This window comes from Anomaloglossus baeobatrachus, chromosome 1 (genome assembly GCF_048569485.1).
Source record: "Anomaloglossus baeobatrachus isolate aAnoBae1 chromosome 1, aAnoBae1.hap1, whole genome shotgun sequence".
NCBI classification, from domain to species: Eukaryota; Metazoa; Chordata; class Amphibia; order Anura; family Aromobatidae; genus Anomaloglossus; species Anomaloglossus baeobatrachus.
The window spans coordinates 17,764,890-17,787,480 of record NC_134353.1 but is presented as its reverse complement, the minus strand read 5'-3'; the positions used below and the strand labels follow the sequence as shown (position 1 = coordinate 17,787,480).

At 50.6% G+C, this 22,591-nt stretch overlaps 2 protein-coding genes across 3 annotated transcripts in view; one reads left to right on the top strand and one right to left on the bottom strand.

Moving 5' to 3' along the window:
- The first annotated feature begins 2,793 nt into the window (after positions 1 to 2,793).
- On the top strand, positions 2,794 to 5,893 carry AP5S1 (adaptor related protein complex 5 subunit sigma 1). 2 transcript variants are annotated; one of them, XM_075345988.1, is made up of 3 exons: positions 2,794 to 2,932; positions 5,156 to 5,339; positions 5,425 to 5,893. In XM_075345988.1, exons 1-3 carry the CDS (start codon positions 2,809 to 2,811, stop codon positions 5,834 to 5,836), a joined length of 720 nt encoding a protein of 239 aa, XP_075202103.1. In that variant the 5' UTR covers positions 2,794 to 2,808; the 3' UTR covers positions 5,837 to 5,893. The 2 variants fall into 2 exon arrangements, with proteins under 2 accessions (XP_075202103.1, XP_075202112.1); XM_075345997.1 differs by lacking the exon at positions 2,794 to 2,932 and adding an exon at positions 2,993 to 3,071.
- Positions 5,894 to 6,122: 229 nt separating this feature from the next.
- The window catches only part of ALMS1 (ALMS1 centrosome and basal body associated protein), a 47,692-nt gene continuing 31,223 nt past the window's right edge, over positions 6,123 to 22,591 (bottom strand). The window contains exons 13-14 of the mRNA XM_075345982.1: positions 21,885 to 21,984; positions 6,123 to 6,328 (exon numbers count right to left, since the gene is read on the bottom strand). Of these exons, the coding sequence (XP_075202097.1) occupies positions 6,284 to 6,328; positions 21,885 to 21,984 (145 nt within the window). The 3' untranslated portion in view covers positions 6,123 to 6,283. The remainder of the gene's footprint in view (positions 6,329 to 21,884; positions 21,985 to 22,591) is intronic.

The window sequence follows — 22,591 nt, the reverse complement described above, 5'->3', positions numbered from 1 at the left end:
AATGTGGTGTAATTACCCTGCACTGTCTACATGTCACCACTGGGGGGCGCTGATATATATATATATATAGTGTAATGTGGTGTAATTATCCTGCACTGTCTACATGTCACCACTGGGGGGCGCTGATATATATATATAGTGTAATGTGGTGTAATTACCCTGCACTGTCTACATGTCACCACTGGGGGGCGCTGATATATATATATATATATATATATATAGTGTAATGTGGTGTAATTACCCTGCACTGTCTACATGTCACCACTGGAGGGCGCTGATATATATATTAGTGTAATGTGGTGTAATTACCCTGCACTGTCTATATGTCACCACTGGGGGGCGCTGATATATATATATATATATAGTGTAATGTGGTGTAATTACCCTGCACTGCCTACATGTCACCACTGGGGGGCGCTGATATATATATATATAGTGTAATGTGGTGTAATTACCCTGCACTGTCTACATGTCACCACTGGGGGGCGCTGATATATATATATAGTGTAATGTGGTGTAATTACCCTGCACTGTCTACATGTCACCACTGGGGGGCGCTGATATATATATATATAGTGTAATGTGGTGTAATTACCCTGCACTGTCTACATGTCACCACTGGGGGGCGCTGATATATATATATATATATAGTGTAATGTGGTGTAATTACCCTGCACTGTCTACATGTCACCACTGGGGGGCGCTGATATATATATATATATATATAGTGTAATGTGGTGTAATTACCCTGCACTGTCTACATGTCACCACTGGGGGGCGCTGATATATATATATAGTGTAATGAGGTGTAATTACCCTGCACTGTCTATATGTCACCACTGGGGGGGCGCTGATATATATATATATATATATATATATATATATATATATATATAGTGTAATGTGGTGTAATTACCCTGCACTGTCTACATGTCACCACTGGGGGGCGCTGATATATATAGTGTAATGTGGTGTAATTACCCTGCACTGTCTACAGGTCACCACTGGGGGGCGCTGATATATATATATATATATAGTGTAATGTGGTGTAATTACCCTGCACTGTCTATATGTCACCACTGGAGGGCGCTGATATATATATATTAGTGTAATGTGGTGTAATTACCCTGCACTGTCTATATGTCACCACTGGGGGGCGCTGATATATATATATATATATATAGTGTAATGTGGTGTAATTACCCTGCACTGCCTACATGTCACCACTGGGGGGCGCTGATATATATATATATAGTGTAATGTGGTGTAATTACCCTGCACTGTCTACATGTCACCACTGGGGGGCGCTGATATATATATATAGTGTAATGTGGTGTAATTACCCTGCACTGCCTACATGTCACCACTGGGGGGCGCTGATATATATATATATAGTGTAATGTGGTGTAATTACCCTGCACTGCCTACATGTCACCACTGGGGGGCGCTGATATATATAGTGTAATGTGGTGTAATTACCCTGCACTGCCTACATGTCACCACTGGAGGGCGCTGATATATATATAGTGTAATGTGGTGTAATTACCCTGCACTATCTACATGTCACCACTGGGGGGCGCTGATATATATATATATATATATATATATATATATAGTGTAATGTGGTGTAATTACCCTGCACTGTCTACATGTCACCACTGGGGGGCGCTGATATATATATATATATATATATATAGTGTAATGTGGTGTAATTACCCTGCACTATCTACATGTCACCACTGGGGGGCGCTGATATATATATATATATATATATATAGTGTAATGTGGTGTAATTACCCTGCACTGTCTACATGTCACCACTGGGGGGCGCTGATATATATATATAGTGTAATGTGGTGTAATTACCCTGCACTGTCTACATGTCACCACTGGGGGGCGCTGATATATATATATATATATATAGTGTAATGTGGTGTAATTACCCTGCACTGTCTACATGTCACCACTGGGGGGCGCTGATATATATATATAGTGTAATGTGGTGTAATTACCCTGCACTGTCTACATGTCACCACTGGGGGGCGCTGATATATATATATATATATATATATATATAGTGTAATGTGGTGTAATTACCCTGCACTGTCTACATGTCACCACTGGGGGGCGCTGATATATATATATATATATATAGTGTAATGTGGTGTAATTACCCTGCACTGCCTACATGTCACCACTGGGGGGCGCTGATATATATATATAGTGTAATGAGGTGTAATTACCCTGCACTGTCTATATGTCACCACTGGGGGGCGCTGATATATATATATAGTGTAATGTGGTGTAATTACCCTGCACTGTCTACATGTCACCACTGGGGGGCGCTGATATATATATATATATATATAGTGTAATGTGGTGTAATTACCCTGCACTGTCTACATGTCACCACTGGGGGGCGCTGATATATATATATAGTGTAATGTGGTGTAATTACCCTGCACTGCCTACATGTCACCACTGGGGGGCGCTGATATATATATATATATATATATAGTGTAATGTGGTGTAATTACCCTGCACTGTCTACAGGTCACCACTGGGGGGCGCTGATATATATATATATATATAGTGTAATGTGGTGTAATTACCCTGCACTGTCTATATGTCACCACTGGGGGGCGCTGATATATATAGTGTAATGTGGTGTAATTATCTGCACTGCCTACATGTCACCACTGGGGGGCGCTGATAAATAGTGATGTTTCCTCCTCCGCCCTCTCCTCAGACTTCCGCTTGTATTATAAACAACCCTATGACCACGTGGACTTAAAGATATAAGACGCAATGTATGAACGTAGCCATAATGTCTTCTGTCTCTTGATAACATCGCGCTGCATATTGAACACGCCCCGTACACGTGACAAATTACGTCGGCCCTTGAAGGAGCCCATACAGTTTAGCATCTACCGTAAGTGCAGGTTTCGGCGATAAACCCCGCCCTATAACTAGAAATGTTCCGCCTTTTCCGATGACGTCACAGGAGCAGCCGCTTTGTAGGAGCGGTCATGTGACCAGTCCTGTGTTGTTATGGCTGCGGGCTGTGCCGGGTCGGTATGGCGCGTGTGCGGCTGTGTATAGTGAGCGCCGTGCCCGGGCCTGTGCGGTGCCGGGGATTCTCCTCCGCTGCTCCCGGTGTCCGGGGATTCTCCTCCTCCGCTGCTCCCGGTGTCCGGGCCTGTGCGGTGCCGGGGATTCTCCTCCGCTGCTCCCGGTGTCCGGGCCTCTGCGGTGTCGGGGATTCTCCTCCGCTGCTCCCGGTGTCCGGGCCTCTGCGGTGCCCGGGGATTCTCCTCTGCTGCTCCCGGTGTCCGGGCCTCTGCGGTGTCGGGGATTCTCCTCCGCTGCTCCCGGTGTCCGGGCCTCTGCGGTGCCGGGGATTCTCCTCCGCTGCTCCCGGTGTCCGGGCCTCTGCGGTGTCCGGGGATTCTCCTCCGCTGCTCCCGGTGTCCGGGCCTGTGCGGTGCCGGGGATTCTCCTCCGCTGCTCCCGGTGTCCGGGCCTCTGCGGTGTCGGGGATTCTCCTCCGCTGCTCCCGGTGTCCGGGCCTCTGCGGTGCCGGGGATTCTCCTCTGCTGCTCCCGGTGTCCGGGCCTGTGCGGTGCCGGGGATTCTCCTCTGCTGCTCCCGGTGTCCGGGCCTCTGCGGTGCCGGGGATTCTCCTCCGCTGCTCCCGGTGTCCGGGCCTCTGCGGTGCCGGGGATTCTCCTCTGCTGCTCCCGGTGTCCGGGCCTCTGCGGTGCCGGGAATTCTCCTCTGCTGCTCCCGGTGTCCGGGCCTGTGCGGTGTCCGGGGATTCTCCTCTGCTGCTCCCGGTGTCCGGGCCTGTGCGGTGCCGGGGATTCTCCTCTGCTGCTCCCGGTGTCCGGGCCTGTGCGGTGTCCGGGGATTCTCCTCCGCTGCTCCCGGTGTCCGGGCCTGTGCGGTGCCGGGGATTCTCCTCCGCTGCTCCCGGTGTCCGGGCCTGTGCGGTGTCCGGGGATTCTCCTCTGCTGCTCCCGGTGTCCGGGCCTCTGCGGTGCCGGGGATTCTCCTCCGCTGCTCCCGGTGTCCGGGCCTCTGCGGTGCCGGGGATTCTCCTCCGCTGCTCCCGGTGTCCGGGGATTCTCCTCCGCTGCTCCCGGTGTCCGGGCCTCTGCGGTGCCGGGGATTCTCCTCCGCTGCTCCCGGTGTCCGGGCCTCTGCGGTGCCCGGGGATTCTCCTCCGCTGCTCCCGGTGTCCGGGCCTCTGCGGTGCCGGGGATTCTCCTCTGCTGCTCCCGGTGTCCGGGCCTCTGCGGTGCCGGGGATTCTCCTCCGCTGCTCCCGGTGTCCGGGCCTCTGCGGTGTCGGGGATTCTCCTCCGCTGCTCCCGGTGTCCGGGCCTGTGCGGTGCCGGGGATTCTCCTCCGCTGCTCCCGGTGTCCGGGCCTCTGCGGTGCCGGGGATTCTCCTCCGCTGCTCCCGGTGTCCGGGCCTCTGCGGTGCCCGGGGATTCTCCTCCGCTGCTCCCGGTGTCCGGGCCTGTGCGGTGTCCGGGGATTCTCCTCTGCTGCTCCCGGTGTCCGGGCCTCTGCGGTGCCGGGGATTCTCCTCCGCTGCTCCCGGTGTCCGGGCCTCTGCGGTGCCGGGGATTCTCCTCCGCTGCTCCCGGTGTCCGGGCCTGTGCGGTGCCGGGGATTCTCCTCCGCTGCTCCCGGTGTCCGGGCCTCTGCGGTGCCGGGGATTCTCCTCTGCTGCTCCCGGTGTCCGGGCCTCTGTTCTCTCCTCCTCGGTCACTGGTGGAGTCGGTCAGATTTCCGTGCACAGAACAGACGGGGTCTCCTGACCGGAGAGTGACCGCCTCATAAGCCTCTGTCTGCAGAGCCGCGGCCCCAACACCCTCGTCTCGTGGTTAAAGGGGGGGGGGTCTTGTTCTGCTTGTTGGGGTGCAGCTTCCTGGTGGGCTCCATCGGTCTCTGATGATAGCGGGGGATGTTCTTTGTTGGGCTGCGGTGTCGTCATGGTTCCCATCGGTCTCTGATGATAGTGGGGGTCTTGTTCTCCTTGTTGGGGTGCGGCGTCCTGGTGGTCCCCATCCGTCACTGATGATAGCAGTGGATGTTGTTATTTGTTGGTTTCTTCCCCCCTCTGACTGTTCCCTTCTATATTCCAGACTGCGCCATGGTGTACGGTTTCCTCATGCACTCGGTGGGCTCTGCTCCCGGGGGTCCGCCCTGCAGGGTCTTGTACCAGCGACTCTTCAGCTGTGAAGTTCTAGATGAGCAGCGGCGGATGGATGAAGACTTTCTGGAGCAGGAGAATGTGAGGAGGAAGGAGCAGATGGCGGCCGTGGCCCGGTAATGCCCCCACCCTGAGGGGACAGACCCCCCCCCCCTATGATGTTTGGATTTCCCATGATGCATTGTGGCTGTCTTTCCTCAGGCTGGTGGCCTCGCGGTGTCTCCTGAGACGTCAGGTCTCCGCTCGTCCGGTCGCTGAATCGGAGGAGATGGTGGTTCTCCAGGAGGAGGATGTCGGGGTGCTGGGGTTACCCGCGGGCGCGCCCTTTCCGCAGGAGATGGTTGTCCTCTTTTTCGGGGTTCACCTCTTCGGCTTCTCTCTGATCTGTGACCCCCAGGAGAACCTGACGCTGGCGGAGATGACGCTGCGGATGATGGTGAAGTATCTGCTGGAGACGCTGCGCCTCGCCACTCACAGCAGCCACGCTGTCCTCCGCGCCGACAAGATGGAGCTGATCCTGGACACCTTCATCCCGCAGGGGGCGCTGCTGTTCCTCAGCCACGCGGCCGTGCAGGCGCTAGAGAAGGAGCTGAGCGGGTGCATGACCGCCTGAGGAACGGCCGCCATCTTTACCACCAGCCCACTGTAAATAAAGACGTTTTTCAAGATCTCTGATTGTTGTCAGTGGCTGGAGCCTCATACAAGACCACTCGGGGGTCTGCACTATGCGGGGGTCCAGCACTCAGATCTGTACTCATTACTGAGGGGAGGGCGTAGAAGCCAAAGCTTTGTACTATGTTCTCCACACCCCGCCGCGGTCTCGGGGGATGGTGAACGCTCCTGACAGACGCCTCCGCGTTACACTGCCCTCTGCTGGAGGGAGACAAGAAACACAAAACTCAAATATATTACATTTATTTCAATTATAAAACCACAAGAAAATAAAATCAGCGTCTGCTAGAAAAATATAAATACTCCAATCTACAAAAGCACGAGGAGGCGTCTGCACTGTCACATGAGCGGGGAAGAAGGCACTTCCGGGTGATGGGAGGGGGTCGCGTCAGTTCCATGGGGTCTTCCTGCCCAGGACGTGATTGGTCACTTTCTACAAGAGAGGAAAGTAAAATAATGAGCAGCAGAGATCAGAGGCTGACCTGATGCAGAGGGAAGGGAACCTCTGAAGAGCAGCACCTTCCTCCCCTGAAATACTCTGTGCTGCTGGAGAGTATAAGTGTCAGCAGGTGCTGCCCTCCTGTGGTGGAGTCGTGGTGTTACATTAATCTGCAGTGGGGAGGTGCTGCCCTCCTGTGATGGTGTTATGGGATTACATTAATAATCTGCAGTGGGGAGGTGCTGCCCTCCTGTGGTGGAGTTGTGGTGTTACATTAATAATCTGCAGTGGGGAGGTGCTGCCCTCCTGTGATGGTGTTATGGGATTACATTAATAATCTGCAGTGGGGAGGTGCTGCCCTCCTGTGGTGGAGTTGTGGTGTTACATTAATAATCTGCAGTGGGGAGGTGCTGCCCTCCTGTGGTGGAGTTGTGGTGTTACATTAATAATCTGCAGTGGGGAGGTGCTGCCCTCCTGTGATGGTGTTATGGGATTACATTAATAATCTGCAGTGGGGAGGTGCTGCCCTCCTGTGATGGTGTTATGGGATTACATTAATAATCTGCAGTGGGGAGGTGCTGCCCTCCTGTGATGGTGTTATGGGATTACATTAATAATCTGCAGTGGGGAGGTGCTGCCCTCCTGTGGTGGAGTTGTGGTGTTACATTAATAATCTGCAGTGGGGAGGTGCTGCCCTCCTGTGATGGTGTTATGGGATTACATTAATAATCTGCAGTGGGGAGGTGCTGCCCTCCTGTGATGGTGTTATGGGATTACATTAATAATCTGCAGTGGGGAGGTGCTGCCCTCCTGTGATGGTGTTATGGGATTACATTAATAATCTGCAGTGGGGAGGTGCTGCCCTCCTGTGGTGGAGTTGTGGTGTTACATTAATAATCTGCAGTGGGGAGGTGCTGCCCTCCTGTGATGGTGTTATGGGATTACATTAATAATCTGCAGTGGGGAGGTGCTGCCCTCCTGTGATGGTGTTATGGGATTACATTAATAATCTGCAGTGGGGAGGTGCTGCCCTCCTGTGATGGTGTTATGGGATTACATTAATAATCTGCAGTGGGGAGGTGCTGCCCTCCTGTGGTGGAGTTGTGGTGTTACATTAATAATCTGCAGTGGGGAGGTGCTGCCCTCCTGTGATGGTGTTATGGGATTACATTAATAATCTGCAGTGGGGAGGTGCTGCCCTCCTATGGTGGAGTTGTGGTGTTACATTAATAATCTGCAGTGGGGAGGTGCTGCGCTCCTGTGATGGTGTTATGGTATTACATTAATAATCTGCAGTGGGGAGGTGCTGCCCTCCTGTGATGGTGTTATGGTATTACATTAATAATCTGCAGTGGGGAGGTGCTGCCCTCCTGTGATGGTGTTATGGTATTACATTAATAATCTGCAGTGGGGAGGTGCTGCCCTCCTGTGATGGTGTTATGGGATTACATTAATAATCTGCAGTGGGGAGGTGCTGCCCTCCTGTGGTGGAGTTGTGGTGTTACATTAATAATCTGCAGTGGGGAGGTGCTGCCCTCCTGTGATGGTGTTATGGGATTACATTAATAATCTGCAGTGGGGAGGTGCTGCCCTCCTGTGATGGTGTTATGGGATTACATTAATAATCTGCAGTGGGGAGGTGCTGCCCTCCTGTGATGGTGTTATGGGATTACATTAATAATCTGCAGTGGGGAGGTGCTGCCCTCCTGTGGTGGAGTTGTGGTGTTACATTAATAATCTGCAGTGGGGAGGTGCTGCCCTCCTGTGATGGTGTTATGGGATTACATTAATAATCTGCAGTGGGGAGGTGCTGCCCTCCTGTGGTGGAGTTGTGGTGTTACATTAATAATCTGCAGTGGGGAGGTGCTGCCCTCCTGTGGTGGAGTTGTGGTGTTACATTAATAATCTGCAGTGGGGAGGTGCTGCCCTCCTGTGATGGTGTTATGGGATTACATTAATAATCTGCAGTGGGGAGGTGCTGCCCTCCTGTGATGGTGTTATGGGATTACATTAATAATCTGCAGTGGGGAGGTGCTGCCCTCCTGTGATGGTGTTATGGGATTACATTAATAATCTGCAGTGGGGAGGTGCTGCCCTCCTGTGGTGGAGTTGTGGTGTTACATTAATAATCTGCAGTGGGGAGGTGCTGCCCTCCTGTGATGGTGTTATGGGATTACATTAATAATCTGCAGTGGGGAGGTGCTGCCCTCCTGTGATGGTGTTATGGGATTACATTAATAATCTGCAGTGGGGAGGTGCTGCCCTCCTGTGATGGTGTTATGGGATTACATTAATAATCTGCAGTGGGGAGGTGCTGCCCTCCTGTGGTGGAGTTGTGGTGTTACATTAATAATCTGCAGTGGGGAGGTGCTGCCCTCCTGTGATGGTGTTATGGGATTACATTAATAATCTGCAGTGGGGAGGTGCTGCCCTCCTATGGTGGAGTTGTGGTGTTACATTAATAATCTGCAGTGGGGAGGTGCTGCGCTCCTGTGATGGTGTTATGGTATTACATTAATAATCTGCAGTGGGGAGGTGCTGCCCTCCTGTGGTGGTGTTATGGGATTACATTAATAATCTGCAGTGGGGAGGTGCTGCCCTCCTGTGATGGTGTTATGGTATTACATTAATAATCTGCAGTGGGGAGGTGCTGCCCTCCTGTGGTGGAGTTGTGGTGTTACATTAATAATCTGCAGTGGGGAGGTGCTGCCCTCCTGTGATGGTGTTATGGTATTACATTAATAATCTGCAGTGGGGAGGTGCTGCCCTCCTGTGATGGTGTTATGGTATTACATTAATAATCTGCAGTGGGGAGGTGCTGCCCTCCTGTGATGGTGTTATGGGATTACATTAATAATCTGCAGTGGGGAGGTGCTGCCCTCCTGTGGTGGAGTTGTGGTGTTACATTAATAATCTGCAGTGGGGAGGTGCTGCCCTCCTGTGATGGTGTTATGGGATTACATTAATAATCTGCAGTGGGGAGGTGCTGCCCTCCTGTGATGGTGTTATGGGATTACATTAATAATCTGCAGTGGGGAGGTGCTGCCCTCCTGTGATGGTGTTATGGGATTACATTAATAATCTGCAGTGGGGAGGTGCTGCCCTCCTGTGGTGGAGTTGTGGTGTTACATTAATAATCTGCAGTGGGGAGGTGCTGCCCTCCTGTGATGGTGTTATGGGATTACATTAATAATCTGCAGTGGGGAGGTGCTGCCCTCCTATGGTGGAGTTGTGGTGTTACATTAATAATCTGCAGTGGGGAGGTGCTGCCCTCCTGTGGTGGAGTTGTGGTGTTACATTAATAATCTGCAGTGGGGAGGTGCTGCCCTCCTGTGGTGGAGTTGTGGTGTTACATTAATAATCTGCAGTGGGGAGGTGCTGCCCTCCTGTGATGGTGTTATGGGATTACATTAATAATCTGCAGTGGGGAGGTGCTGCCCTCCTGTGATGGTGTTATGGGATTACATTAATAATCTGCAGTGGGGAGGTGCTGCCCTCCTGTGGTGGAGTTGTGGTGTTACATTAATAATCTGCAGTGGGGAGGTGCTGCCCTCCTGTGATGGTGTTTATTGGGGATTACATTAATAATCTGCAGTGGGGAGGTGCTGCCCTCCTGTGATGGTGTTATGGGTATTACATTAATAATCTGCAGTGGGGAGGTGCTGCCCTCCTGTGATGGTGTTATGGGATTACATTAATAATCTGCAGTGGGGAGGTGCTGCCCTCCTGTGGTGGTGTTAGTGGTGTTACATTAATAATCTGCAGTGGGGAGGTGCTGCCCTCCTGTGATGGGTGTTATGGGATTACATTAATAATCTGCAAGTGGGGAGGTGCTGCCCTCCTGTGATGGTGTTATGGGATTACATTAATAATCTGCAGTGGGGAGGTGCTGCCCTCCTGTGGTGGAGTTGTGGTGTTACATTAATAATCTGCAGTGGGGAGGTGCTGCCCTCCTGTTGATGGTGTTATGGGATTACATTAATAATCTGCAGTGGGGAGGTGCTGCCCTCCTGTGATGGTGTTATGGGATTACATTAATAATCTGCAGTGGGGAGGTGCTGCCCTCCTGTGATGGTGTTATGGTATTACATTAATAATCTGCAGTGGGGAGGTGCTGCCCTCCTGTGATGGTGTTATGGTATTACATTAATAATCTGCAGTGGGGAGGTGCTGCCCTCCTGTGATGGTGTTATGGTATTACATTAATAATCTGCAGTGGGGGAGGTGCTGCCCTCCTGTGATGGTGTGTTATTGGTATTACATTAATAATCTGCAGTGGGGAGGTGCTGCCCTCCTGTGATGGTGTTATGGTATTACATTAATAATCTGCAGTGGGGAGGTGCTGCCCTCCTGTGATGGTGTTATGGGATTACATTAATAATCTGCAGTGGGGAGGTGCTGCCCTCCTGTGATGGTGTTATGGGATTACATTAATAATCTGCAGTGGGGAGGTGCTGCCCTCCTGTGGTGGAGTTGTGGTGTTACATTAATAATCTGCAGTGGGGAGGTGCTGCCCTCCTGTGATGGTGTTATGGGATTACATTAATAATCTGCAGTGGGGAGGTGCTGCCCTCCTGTGATGGTGTTATGGGATTACATTAATAATCTGCAGTGGGGGAGGTGCTGCCCTCCTGTGATGGTGTTATGGGGATTACATTAATAATCTGCAGTGGGGAGGTGCTGCCCTCCTGTGGTGGAGTTGTGGTGTTACATTAATAATCTGCAGTGGGGAGGTGCTGCCCTCCTGTGGTGGAGTTGTGGATATTACATTAATAATCTGCAGTGGGGAGGTGCTGCCCTCCTGTGATGGTGTTATGGTATTACATTAATAATCTGCAGTGGGGAGGTGCTGCCCTCCTGTGATGGTGTTATGGGATTACATTAATAATCTGCAGTGGGGAGGTGCTGCCCTCCTGTGATGGTGTTATGGGATTACATTAATAATCTGCAGTGGGGAGGTGCTGCCCCTCCTGTGATGGTGTTATGGGAATTACATTAATAATCTGCAGTGGGGAGGTGCTGCCCTCCCTGTGATGGTGTTATGGGATTACATTAATAATCTGCAAGTGGGGAGGTGCTGCCCTCCTGTGGTGGTGTTATGGGATTACATTAATAATCTGCAGTGGGGAGGTGCTGCCCTCCTGTGATGGTGTTATGGTATTACATTAATAATCTGCAGTGGGGAGGTGCTGCCCTCCTGTGATGGTGTTATGGTATTACATTAATAATCTGCAGTGGGGAGGTGCTGCCGCTCCTGTGGTGGTGTTATGGGATTACATTAATAATCTGCAGTGGGGGAGGTGCTGCCCTCCTGTGATGGTGTTATGGGATTACATTAATAATCTGCAGTGGGGAGGTGCTGCCCTCCTGTGATGGTGTTATGGGATTACATTAATAATCTGCAGTGGGGAGGTGCTGCGCTCCTGTGGTGGAGTTGTGGTGTTACATTAATAATCTGCAGTGGGGAGGTGCTGCGCTCCTGTGATGGTGTTATGGGATTACATTAATAATCTGCAGTGGGGAGGTGCTGCCCTCCTGTGATGGTGTTATGGGATTACATTAATAATCTGCAGTGGGGAGGTGCTGCGCTCCTGTGGTGGAGTTGTGGTGTTACATTAATAATCTGCAGTGGGGAGGTGCTGCGCTCCTGTGGTGGAGTTGTGGTGTTACATTAATAATCTGCAGTGGGGAGGTGCTGCGCTCCTGTGATGGTGTTATGGGATTACATTAATAATCTGCAGTGGGGAGGTGCTGCCCTCCTGTGATGGTGTTATGGGATTACATTAATAATCTGCAGTGGGGAGGTGCTGCGCTCCTGTGGTGGAGTTGTGGTGTTACATTAATAATCTGCAGTGGGGATGTGCTGCCCTCCTATGGTGGAGTTGTGGTGTTACATTAATAATCTGCAGTGGGGAGGTGCTGCGCTCCTGTGATGGTGTTATGGGATTACATTAATAATCTGCAGTGGGGAGGTGCTGCCCTCCTATGGTGGAGTTGTGGTGTTACATTAATAATCTGCAGTGGGGAGGTGCTGCCCTCCTGTGATGGTGTTATGGGATTACATTAATAATCTGCAGTGGGGAGGTGCTGCCCTCCTATGGTGGAGTTGTGGTGTTACATTAATAATCTGCAGTGGGGAGGTGCTGCCCTCCTGTGGTGGTGTTATGGTATTACATTAATAATCTGCAGTGAGGAGGTGCTGCCCTCCTGTGGTGGAGTTGTGGTGTTACATTAATAATCTGCAGTGGGGAGATGCTGCGCTCCTGTGATGGTGTTATGGGATTACATTAATAATCTGGCAGTGGGGAGGTGCTGCCCTCCTATGGTGGAGTTGTGGTGTTACATTAATAATCTGCAGTGGGGAGGTGCTGCCCTCCTGTGGTGGTGTTATGGTATTACATTAATAATCTGCAGTGGGGAGGTGCTGCCCTCCTGTGATGGTGTTATGGGATTACATTAATAATCTGCAGTGGGGAGGTGCTGCCCTCCTGTGATGGTGTTATGGGATTACATTAATAATCTGCAGTGGGGAGGTGCTGCCCTCCTGTGGTGGAGTTGTGGTGTTACATTAATAATCTGCAGTGGGGAGGTGCTGCCCTCCTGTGATGGTGTTATGGTATTACATTAATAATCTGCAGTGGGGGAGGTGCTGCCCTCCTGTGGTGGAGTTGTGGTGTTACATTAATAATCTGCAGTGGGGAGGTGCTGCCCTCCTGTGGTGGAGTTGTGGTATTACATTAATAATCTGCAGTGGGGAGGTGCTGCCCTCCTGTGATGGTGTTATGGTATTACATTAATAATCTGCAGTGGGGAGGTGCTGCCCTCCTGTGATGGTGTTATGGGATTACATTAATAATCTGCAGTGGGGAGGTGCTGCCCTCCTGTGATGGTGTTATGGGATTACATTAATAATCTGCAGTGGGGAGGTGCTGCCCTCCTGTGATGGTGTTATGGTATTACATTAATAATCTGCAGTGGGGAGGTGCTGCCCCTCCTGTGATGGTGTTATGGGATTACATTAATAATCTGCAGTGGGGAGGTGCTGCCCTCCTGTGGTGGTGTTATGGGATTACATTAATAATCTGCAGTGGGGAGGTGCTGCCCTCTCTGTGATGGTGTTATGGTATTACATTAATAATCTGCAGTGGGGAGGTGCTGCCCTCCTGTGATGGTGTTATGGGATTACATTAATAATCTGCAGTGGGGAGGTGCTGCCCCTCCTGTGGTGGTGTTATGGGATTACATTAATAATCTGCAGTGGGGAGGTGCTGCCCTCCTGTGATGGTGTTATGGTATTACATTAATAATCTGCAGTGGGGAGGTGCTGCCCTCCTGTGATGGTGTTATGGTATTACATTAATAATCTGCAGTGGGGAGGTGCTGCCCTCCTGTGGATGGTGTTATGGGATTACATTAATAATCTGCAGTGGGGAGGTGCTGCCCTCCTGTGATGGTGTTATGGGATTACATTAATAATCTGCAGTGGGGAGGTGCTGCCCTCCTGTGATGGTGTTATGGGATTACATTAATAATCTGCAGTGGGGAGGTGCTGCGCTCCTGTGGTGGAGGTTGTGGTGTTACATTAATAATCTGCAGTGGGGAGGTGCTGCGCTCCTGTGATGGTGTTATGGGATTACATTAATAATCTGCAGTGGGGAGGTGCTGCCCTCCTGTGATGGTGTTATGGGATTACATTAATAATCTGCAGTGGGGAGGTGCTGCGCTCCTGTGGTGGAGTTGTGGTGTTACATTAATAATCTGCAGTGGGGAGGTGCTGCGCTCCTGTGGTGGAGTTGTGGTGTTACATTAATAATCTGCAGTGGGGAGGTGCTGCGCTCCTGTGATGGTGTTATGGGATTACATTAATAATCTGCAGTGGGGAGGTGCTGCCCTCCTGTGATGGTGTTATGGGATTACATTAATAATCTGCAGTGGGGAGGTGCTGCGCTCCTGTGATGGTGTTATGGGATTACATTAATAATCTGCAGTGGGGAGGTGCTGCCCTCCTATGGTGGAGTTGTGGTGTTGCATTAATAATCTGCAGTGGGGAGGTGCTGCCCTCCTGTGATGGTGTTATGGGATTACATTAATAATCTGCAGTGGGGAGGTGCTGCCCTCCTATGGTGGAGTTGTGGTGTTACATTAATAATCTGCAGTGGGGAGGTGCTGCCCTCCTGTGGTGGTGTTATGGTATTACATTAATAATCTGCAGTGAGGAGGTGCTGCCCTCCTGTGGTGGAGTTGTGGTGTTACATTAATAATCTGCAGTGGGGAGATGCTGCGCTCCTGTGATGGTGTTATGGGATTACATTAATAATCTGCAGTGGGGAGGTGCTGCCCTCCTGTGATGGTGTTATGGGATTACATTAATAATCTGCAGTGGGGAGGTGCTGCCCTCCTGTGATGGTGTTATGGGATTACATTAATAATCTGCAGTGGGGAGGTGCTGCCCTCCTGTGGTGGAGTTGTGGTGTTACATTAATAATCTGCAGTGGGGAGGTGCTGCCCTCCTGTGGTGGTGTTATGGGATTACATTAATAATCTGCAGTGGGGAGGTGCTGCCCTCCTGTGATGGTGTTATGGGATTACATTAATAATCTGCAGTGGGGAGGTGCTGCCCTCCTGTGATGGTGTTATGGGATTACATTAATAATCTGCAGTGGGGAGGTGCTGCCCTCCTGTGGTGGAGTTGTGGTGTTACATTAATAATCTGCAGTGGGGAGGTGCTGCCCTCCTGTGGTGGTGTTATGGGATTACATTAATAATCTGCAGTGGGGAGGTGCTGCCCTCCTGTGATGGTGTTATGGTATTACATTAATAATCTGCAGTGGGGAGGTGCTGCCCTCCTGTGATGGTGTTATGGTATTACATTAATAATCTGCAGTGGGGAGGTGCTGCCCTCCTGTGGTGGTGTTATGGGATTACATTAATAATCTGCAGTGGGGAGGTGCTGCCCTCCTGTGATGGTGTTATGGGATTACATTAATAATCTGCAGTGGGGAGGTGCTGCCCTCCTGTGATGGTGTTATGGGATTACATTAATAATCTGCAGTGGGGAGGTGCTGCGCTCCTGTGGTGGAGTTGTGGTGTTACATTAATAATCTGCAGTGGGGAGGTGCTGCGCTCCTGTGGTGGAGTTGTGGTGTTACATTAATAATCTGCAGTGGGGAGGTGCTGCGCTCCTGTGATGGTGTTATGGGATTACATTAATAATCTGCAGTGGGGAGGTGCTGCCCTCCTGTGATGGTGTTATGGGATTACATTAATAATCTGCAGTGGGGAGGTGCTGCGCTCCTGTGGTGGAGTTGTGGTGTTACATTAATAATCTGCAGTGGGGATGTGCTGCCCTCCTATGGTGGAGTTGTGGTGTTACATTAATAATCTGCAGTGGGGAGGTGCTGCGCTCCTGTGATGGTGTTATGGGATTACATTAATAATCTGCAGTGGGGAGGTGCTGCCCTCCTATGGTGGAGTTGTGGTGTTACATTAATAATCTGCAGTGGGGAGGTGCTGCCCTCCTGTGATGGTGTTATGGGATTACATTAATAATCTGCAGTGGGGAGGTGCTGCCCTCCTATGGTGGAGTTGTGGTGTTACATTAATAATCTGCAGTGGGGAGGTGCTGCCCTCCTGTGGTGGTGTTATGGTATTACATTAATAATCTGCAGTGAGGAGGTGCTGCCCTCCTGTGGTGGAGTTGTGGTGTTACATTAATAATCTGCAGTGGGGAGATGCTGCGCTCCTGTGATGGTGTTATGGGATTACATTAATAATCTGCAGTGGGGAGGTGCTGCCCTCCTATGGTGGAGTTGTGGTGTTACATTAATAATCTGCAGTGGGGAGGTGCTGCCCTCCTGTGGTGGTGTTATGGTATTACATTAATAATCTGCAGTGGGGAGGTGCTGCCCTCCTGTGATGGTGTTATGGGATTACATTAATAATCTGCAGTGGGGAGGTGCTGCCCTCCTGTGATGGTGTTATGGGATTACATTAATAATCTGCAGTGGGGAGGTGCTGCCCTCCTGTGGTGGAGTTGTGGTGTTACATTAATAATCTGCAGTGGGGAGGTGCTGCCCTCCTGTGATGGTGTTATGGTATTACATTAATAATCTGCAGTGGGGAGGTGCTGCCCTCCTGTGGTGGAGTTGTGGTGTTACATTAATAATCTGCAGTGGGGAGGTGCTGCCCTCCTGTGGTGGAGTTGTGGTATTACATTAATAATCTGCAGTGGGGAGGTGCTGCCCTCCTGTGATGGTGTTATGGTATTACATTAATAATCTGCAGTGGGGAGGTGCTGCCCTCCTGTGATGGTGTTATGGGATTACATTAATAATCTGCAGTGGGGAGGTGCTGCCCTCCTGTGATGGTGTTATGGGATTACATTAATAATCTGCAGTGGGGAGGTGCTGCCCTCCTGTGATGGTGTTATGGGATTACATTAATAATCTGCAGTGGGGAGGTGCTGCCCTCCTGTGATGGTGTTATGGGATTACATTAATAATCTGCAGTGGGGAGGTGCTGCCCTCCTGTGGTGGTGTTATGGGATTACATTAATAATCTGCAGTGGGGAGGTGCTGCCCTCCTGTGATGGTGTTATGGTATTACATTAATAATCTGCAGTGGGGAGGTGCTGCCCTCCTGTGATGGTGTTATGGGATTACATTAATAATCTGCAGTGGGGAGGTGCTGCCCTCCTGTGGTGGTGTTATGGGATTACATTAATAATCTGCAGTGGGGAGGTGCTGCCCTCCTGTGATGGTGTTATGGTATTACATTAATAATCTGCAGTGGGGAGGTGCTGCCCTCCTGTGATGGTGTTATGGTATTACATTAATAATCTGCAGTGGGGAGGTGCTGCCCTCCTGTGGTGGTGTTATGGGATTACATTAATAATCTGCAGTGGGGAGGTGCTGCCCTCCTGTGATGGTGTTATGGGATTACATTAATAATCTGCAGTGGGGAGGTGCTGCCCTCCTGTGATGGTGTTATGGGATTACATTAATAATCTGCAGTGGGGAGGTGCTGCGCTCCTGTGGTGGAGTTGTGGTGTTACATTAATAATCTGCAGTGGGGAGGTGCTGCGCTCCTGTGATGGTGTTATGGGATTACATTAATAATCTGCAGTGGGGAGGTGCTGCCCTCCTGTGATGGTGTTATGGGATTACATTAATAATCTGCAGTGGGGAGGTGCTGCGCTCCTGTGGTGGAGTTGTGGTGTTACATTAATAATCTGCAGTGGGGAGGTGCTGCGCTCCTGTGGTGGAGTTGTGGTGTTACATTAATAATCTGCAGTGGGGAGGTGCTGCGCTCCTGTGATGGTGTTATGGGATTACATTAATAATCTGCAGTGGGGAGGTGCTGCCCTCCTGTGATGGTGTTATGGGATTACATTAATAATCTGCAGTGGGGAGGTGCTGCGCTCCTGTGGTGGAGTTGTGGTGTTACATTAATAATCTGCAGTGGGGAGGTGCTGCCCTCCTATGGTGGAGTTGTGGTGTTACATTAATAATCTGCAGTGGGGAGGTGCTGCGCTCCTGTGATGGTGTTATGGGATTACATTAATAATCTGCAGTGGGGAGGTGCTGCCCTCCTATGGTGGAGTTGTGGTGTTGCATTAATAATCTGCAGTGGGGAGGTGCTGCCCTCCTGTGATGGTGTTATGGGATTACATTAATAATCTGCAGTGGGGAGGTGCTGCCCTCCTATGGTGGAGTTGTGGTGTTACATTAATAATCTGCAGTGGGGAGGTGCTGCCCTCCTGTGGTGGTGTTATGGTATTACATTAATAATCTGCAGTGAGGAGGTGCTGCCCTCCTGTGGTGGAGTTGTGGTGTTACATTAATAATCTGCAGTGGGGAGATGCTGCGCTCCTGTGATGGTGTTATGGGATTACATTAATAATCTGCAGTGGGGAGGTGCTGCCCTCCTATGGTGGAGTTGTGGTGTTACATTAATAATCTGCAGTGGGGAGGTGCTGCCCTCCTGTGGTGGTGTTATGGTATTACATTAATAATCTGCAGTGGGGAGGTGCTGCCCTCCTGTGATGGTGTTATGGGATTACATTAATAATCTGCAGTGGGGAGGTGCTGCCCTCCTGTGATGGTGTTATGGGATTACATTAATAATCTGCAGTGGGGAGGTGCTGCCCTCCTGTGGTGGAGTTGTGGTGTTACATTAATAATCTGCAGTGGGGAGGTGCTGCCCTCCTGTGATGGTGTTATGGGATTACATTAATAATCTGCAGTGGGGAGGTGCTGCCCTCCTGTGATGGTGTTATGGGATTACATTAATAATCTGCAGTGGGGAGGTGCTGCCCTCCTGTGATGGTGTTATGGTATTACATTAATAATCTGCAGTGGGGAGGTGCTGCCCTCCTGTGGTGGAGTTGTGGTGTTACATTAATAATCTGCAGTGGGGAGGTGCTGCCCTCCTGTGGTGGAGTTGTGGTATTACATTAATAATCTGCAGTGGGGAGGTGCTGCCCTCCTGTGATGGTGTTATGGTATTACATTAATAATCTGCAGTGGGGAGGTGCTGCCCTCCTGTGATGGTGTTATGGGATTACATTAATAATCTGCAGTGGGGAGGTGCTGCCCTCCTGTGATGGTGTTATGGTATTACATTAATAATCTGCAGTGGGGAGGTGCTGCCCTCCTGTGGTGGTGTTATGGGATTACATTAATAATCTGCAGTGGGGAGGTGCTGCCCTCCTGTGATGGTGTTATGGTATTACATTAATAATCTGCAGTGGGGAGGTGCTGCCCTCCTGTGGTGGAGTTGTGGTGTTACATTAATAATCTGCAGTGGGGAGGTGCTGCCCTCCTGTGATGGTGTTATGGGATTACATTAATAATCTGCAGTGGGGAGGTGCTGCCCTCCTGTGATGGTGTTATGGGATTACATTAATAATCTGCAGTGGGGAGGTGCTGCCCTCCTGTGATGGTGTTATGGTATTACATTAATAATCTGCAGTGGGGAGGTGCTGCCCTCCTGTGATGGTGTTATGGTATTACATTAATAATCTGCAGTGGGGAGGTGCTGCCCTCCTGTGATGGTGTTATGGTATTACATTAATAATCTGCAGTGGGGAGGTGCTGCCCTCCTGTGATGGTGTTATGGGATTACATTAATAATCTGCAGTGGGGAGGTGCTGCCCTCCTGTGGTGGTGTTATGGGATTACATTAATAATCTGCAGTGGGGAGGTGCTGCCCTCCTGTGATGGTGTTATGGTATTACATTAATAATCTGCAGTGGGGAGGTGCTGCCCTCCTGTGGTGGTGTTATGGGATTACATTAATAATCTGCAGTGGGGAGGTGCTGCCCTCCTGTGATGGTGTTATGGGATTACATTAATAATCTGCAGTGGGGAGGTGCTGCCCTCCTGTGATGGTGTTATGGGATTACATTAATAATCTGCAGTGGGGAGGTGCTGCGCTCCTGTGGTGGAGTTGTGGTGTTACATTAATAATCTGCAGTGGGGAGGTGCTGCGCTCCTGTGATGGTGTTATGGGATTACATTAATAATCTGCAGTGGGGAGGTGCTGCCCTCCTGTGATGGTGTTATGGGATTACATTAATAATCTGCAGTGGGGAGGTGCTGCGCTCCTGTGGTGGAGTTGTGGTGTTACATTAATAATCTGCAGTGGGGAGGTGCTGCGCTCCTGTGGTGGAGTTGTGGTGTTACATTAATAATCTGCAGTGGGGAGGTGCTGCGCTCCTGTGATGGTGTTATGGGATTACATTAATAATCTGCAGTGGGGAGGTGCTGCCCTCCTGTGATGGTGTTATGGGATTACATTAATAATCTGCAGTGGGGAGGTGCTGCGCTCCTGTGGTGGTGTTATGGGATTACATTAATAATCTGCAGTGGGGAGGTGCTGCCCTCCTGTGGTGGAGTTGTGGTGTTACATTAATAATCTGCAGTGGGGAGGTGCTGCCCTCCTGTGATGGTGTTATGGTATTACATTAATAATCTGCAGTGGGGAGGTGCTGCCCTCCTGTGATGGTGTTATGGGATTACATTAATAATCTGCAGTGGGGAGGTGCTGCCCTCCTGTGATGGTGTTATGGTATTACATTAATAATCTGCAGTGGGGAGGTGCTGCCCTCCTGTGATGGTGTTATGGTATTACATTAATAATCTGCAGTGGGGAGGTGCTGCCCTCCTGTTATGGTGTTATGGGATTACATTAATAATCTGCAGTGGGGAGGTGCTGCCCTCCTGTGGTGGTGTTATGGGATTACATTAATAATCTGCAGTGGGGAGGTGCTGCCCTCCTGTGGTGGTGTTATGTTATTACATTAATAATCTGCAGTGGGGAGGTGCTGCCCTCCTGTGGTGGTGTTATGGGATTACATTAATAATCTGCAGTGGGGAGGTGCTGCCCTCCTGTGATGGTGTTATGGGATTACATTAATAATCTGCAGTGGGGAGGTGCTGCCCTCCTGTGATGGTGTTATGGGATTACATTAATAATCTGCAGTGGGGAGGTGCTGCCCTCCTGTGGTGGAGTTGTGGTGTTACATTAATAATCTGCAGTGGGGAGGTGCTGCGCTCCTGTGATGGTGTTATGGGATTACATTAATAATCTGCAGTGGGGAGGTGCTGCCCTCCTGTGATGGTGTTATGGGATTACATTAATAATCTGCAGTGGGGAGGTGCTGCGCTCCTGTGGTGGAGTTGTGGTGTTACATTAATAATCTGCAGTGGGGAGGTGCTGCGCTCCTGTGGTGGAGTTGTGGTGTTACATTAATAATCTGCAGTGGGGAGGTGCTGCCCTCCTATGGTGGAGTTGTGGTGTTACATTAATAATCTGCAGTGGGGAGGTGCTGCGCTCCTGTGATGGTGTTATGGGATTACATTAATAATCTGCAGTGGGGAGGTGCTGCCCTCCTATGGTGGAGTTGTGGTGTTACATTAATAATCTGCAGTGGGGAGGTGCTGCCCTCCTGTGATGGTGTTATGGGATTACATTAATAATCTGTAGTGGGGAGGTGCTGCCCTCCTATGGTGGAGTTGTGGTGTTACATTAATAATCTGCAGTGGGGAGGTGCTGCCCTCCTGTGGTGGTGTTATGGTATTACATTAATAATCTGCAGTGAGGAGGTGCTGCCCTCCTGTGGTGGAGTTGTGGTGTTACATTAATAATCTGCAGTGGGGAGATGCTGCGCTCCTGTGATGGTGTTATGGGATTACATTAATAATCTGCAGTGGGGAGGTGCTGCCCTCCTGTGGTGGTGGAGTTGTGGTGTAATAATCTGCAGTAAGGAGATGCTGCCCTCCTGTGGTGGTGGAGTTATTGTGGTATTACATTAATAATCTGCAGTGAGGAGGTGCTGCCCTCCTGTGGTGGAGTTGTGGTGTTACATTAATAATCTGCAGTGGGGAGATGCTGCGCTCCTGTGATGGTGTTATGGGATTACATTAATAATCTGCAGTGGGGAGGTGCTGCCCTCCTGTGGTGGTGGAGTTGTGGTGTTCCATTAATAATCTGCAGTAAGGAGATGCTGCCCTCCTGTGGTGGAGTTGCGGTACTGTAGGACACTAGCCTTCCGGTAGAGTTGCGCTTTCAGGCGGTAGGTCTCGTATTCCGATCTCCTCTTCTCTACTTCCTTCCTCTTCCTGATTTCTGGAAGTTGTTCATAAATCCTGGAATAAAAGCGATAATTACAATAAGTCCCGGAGCGTCTGCCCCGGCGTGGTGCGATCAGCGCCTCCTGCCTGTAGACACCTATGGGAATGTGGCATGCAGTGTCCTCCATGTCTGCCCCGGCGTGATGCGATCAGCGCCTCCTGCCTGTAGACACCTATGGGAATGTGGCTTGCAGTGTCCTCCATGTCTGCCCCGGCGTGATGCGATCAGCGCCTCCTGCCTGTAGACACCTATGGGAATGTGGCATGCAGTGTCCTCCATGTCTGCCCCGGCGTGGTGCGATCAGCACCTCTTGCCTGTAGACACCTATGGGAATGTGGCATGCAGTGTCCATGTCTGCCCCGGCGTGGTGCGATCAGCGCCTCCTGCCTGTAGACACCTATGGGAATGTGGCATGCAGTGTCCTCCATGTCTGCCCCGGCGTGATGCGATCAGCGCCTCCTGCCTGTAGACACCTATGGGAATGTGGCATGCAGTGTCCTCCATGTCTGCCCCGGCGTGGTGCGATCAGCGCCTCCTGCCTGTAGACACCTATGGGAATGTGGCATGCAGTGTCCTCCATGTCTGCCCCGGCGTGGTGCAATCAGCGCCTCCTGCCTGTAG

Coding starts and splice junctions, on each gene's coding strand:
- AP5S1 (XM_075345988.1), top strand. CDS start 2,809: ATGTATGAACGTAGCCATAATGTCTTCTGTCTCTTGATAACATCGCGC. Junction 2,933..5,155: donor CATACAGTTTAGCATCTACC/GTAAGTGCAGGT, acceptor TCTATATTCCAG/ACTGCGCCATGGTGTACGGT. Junction 5,340..5,424: donor CAGATGGCGGCCGTGGCCCG/GTAATGCCCCCA, acceptor GTCTTTCCTCAG/GCTGGTGGCCTCGCGGTGTC.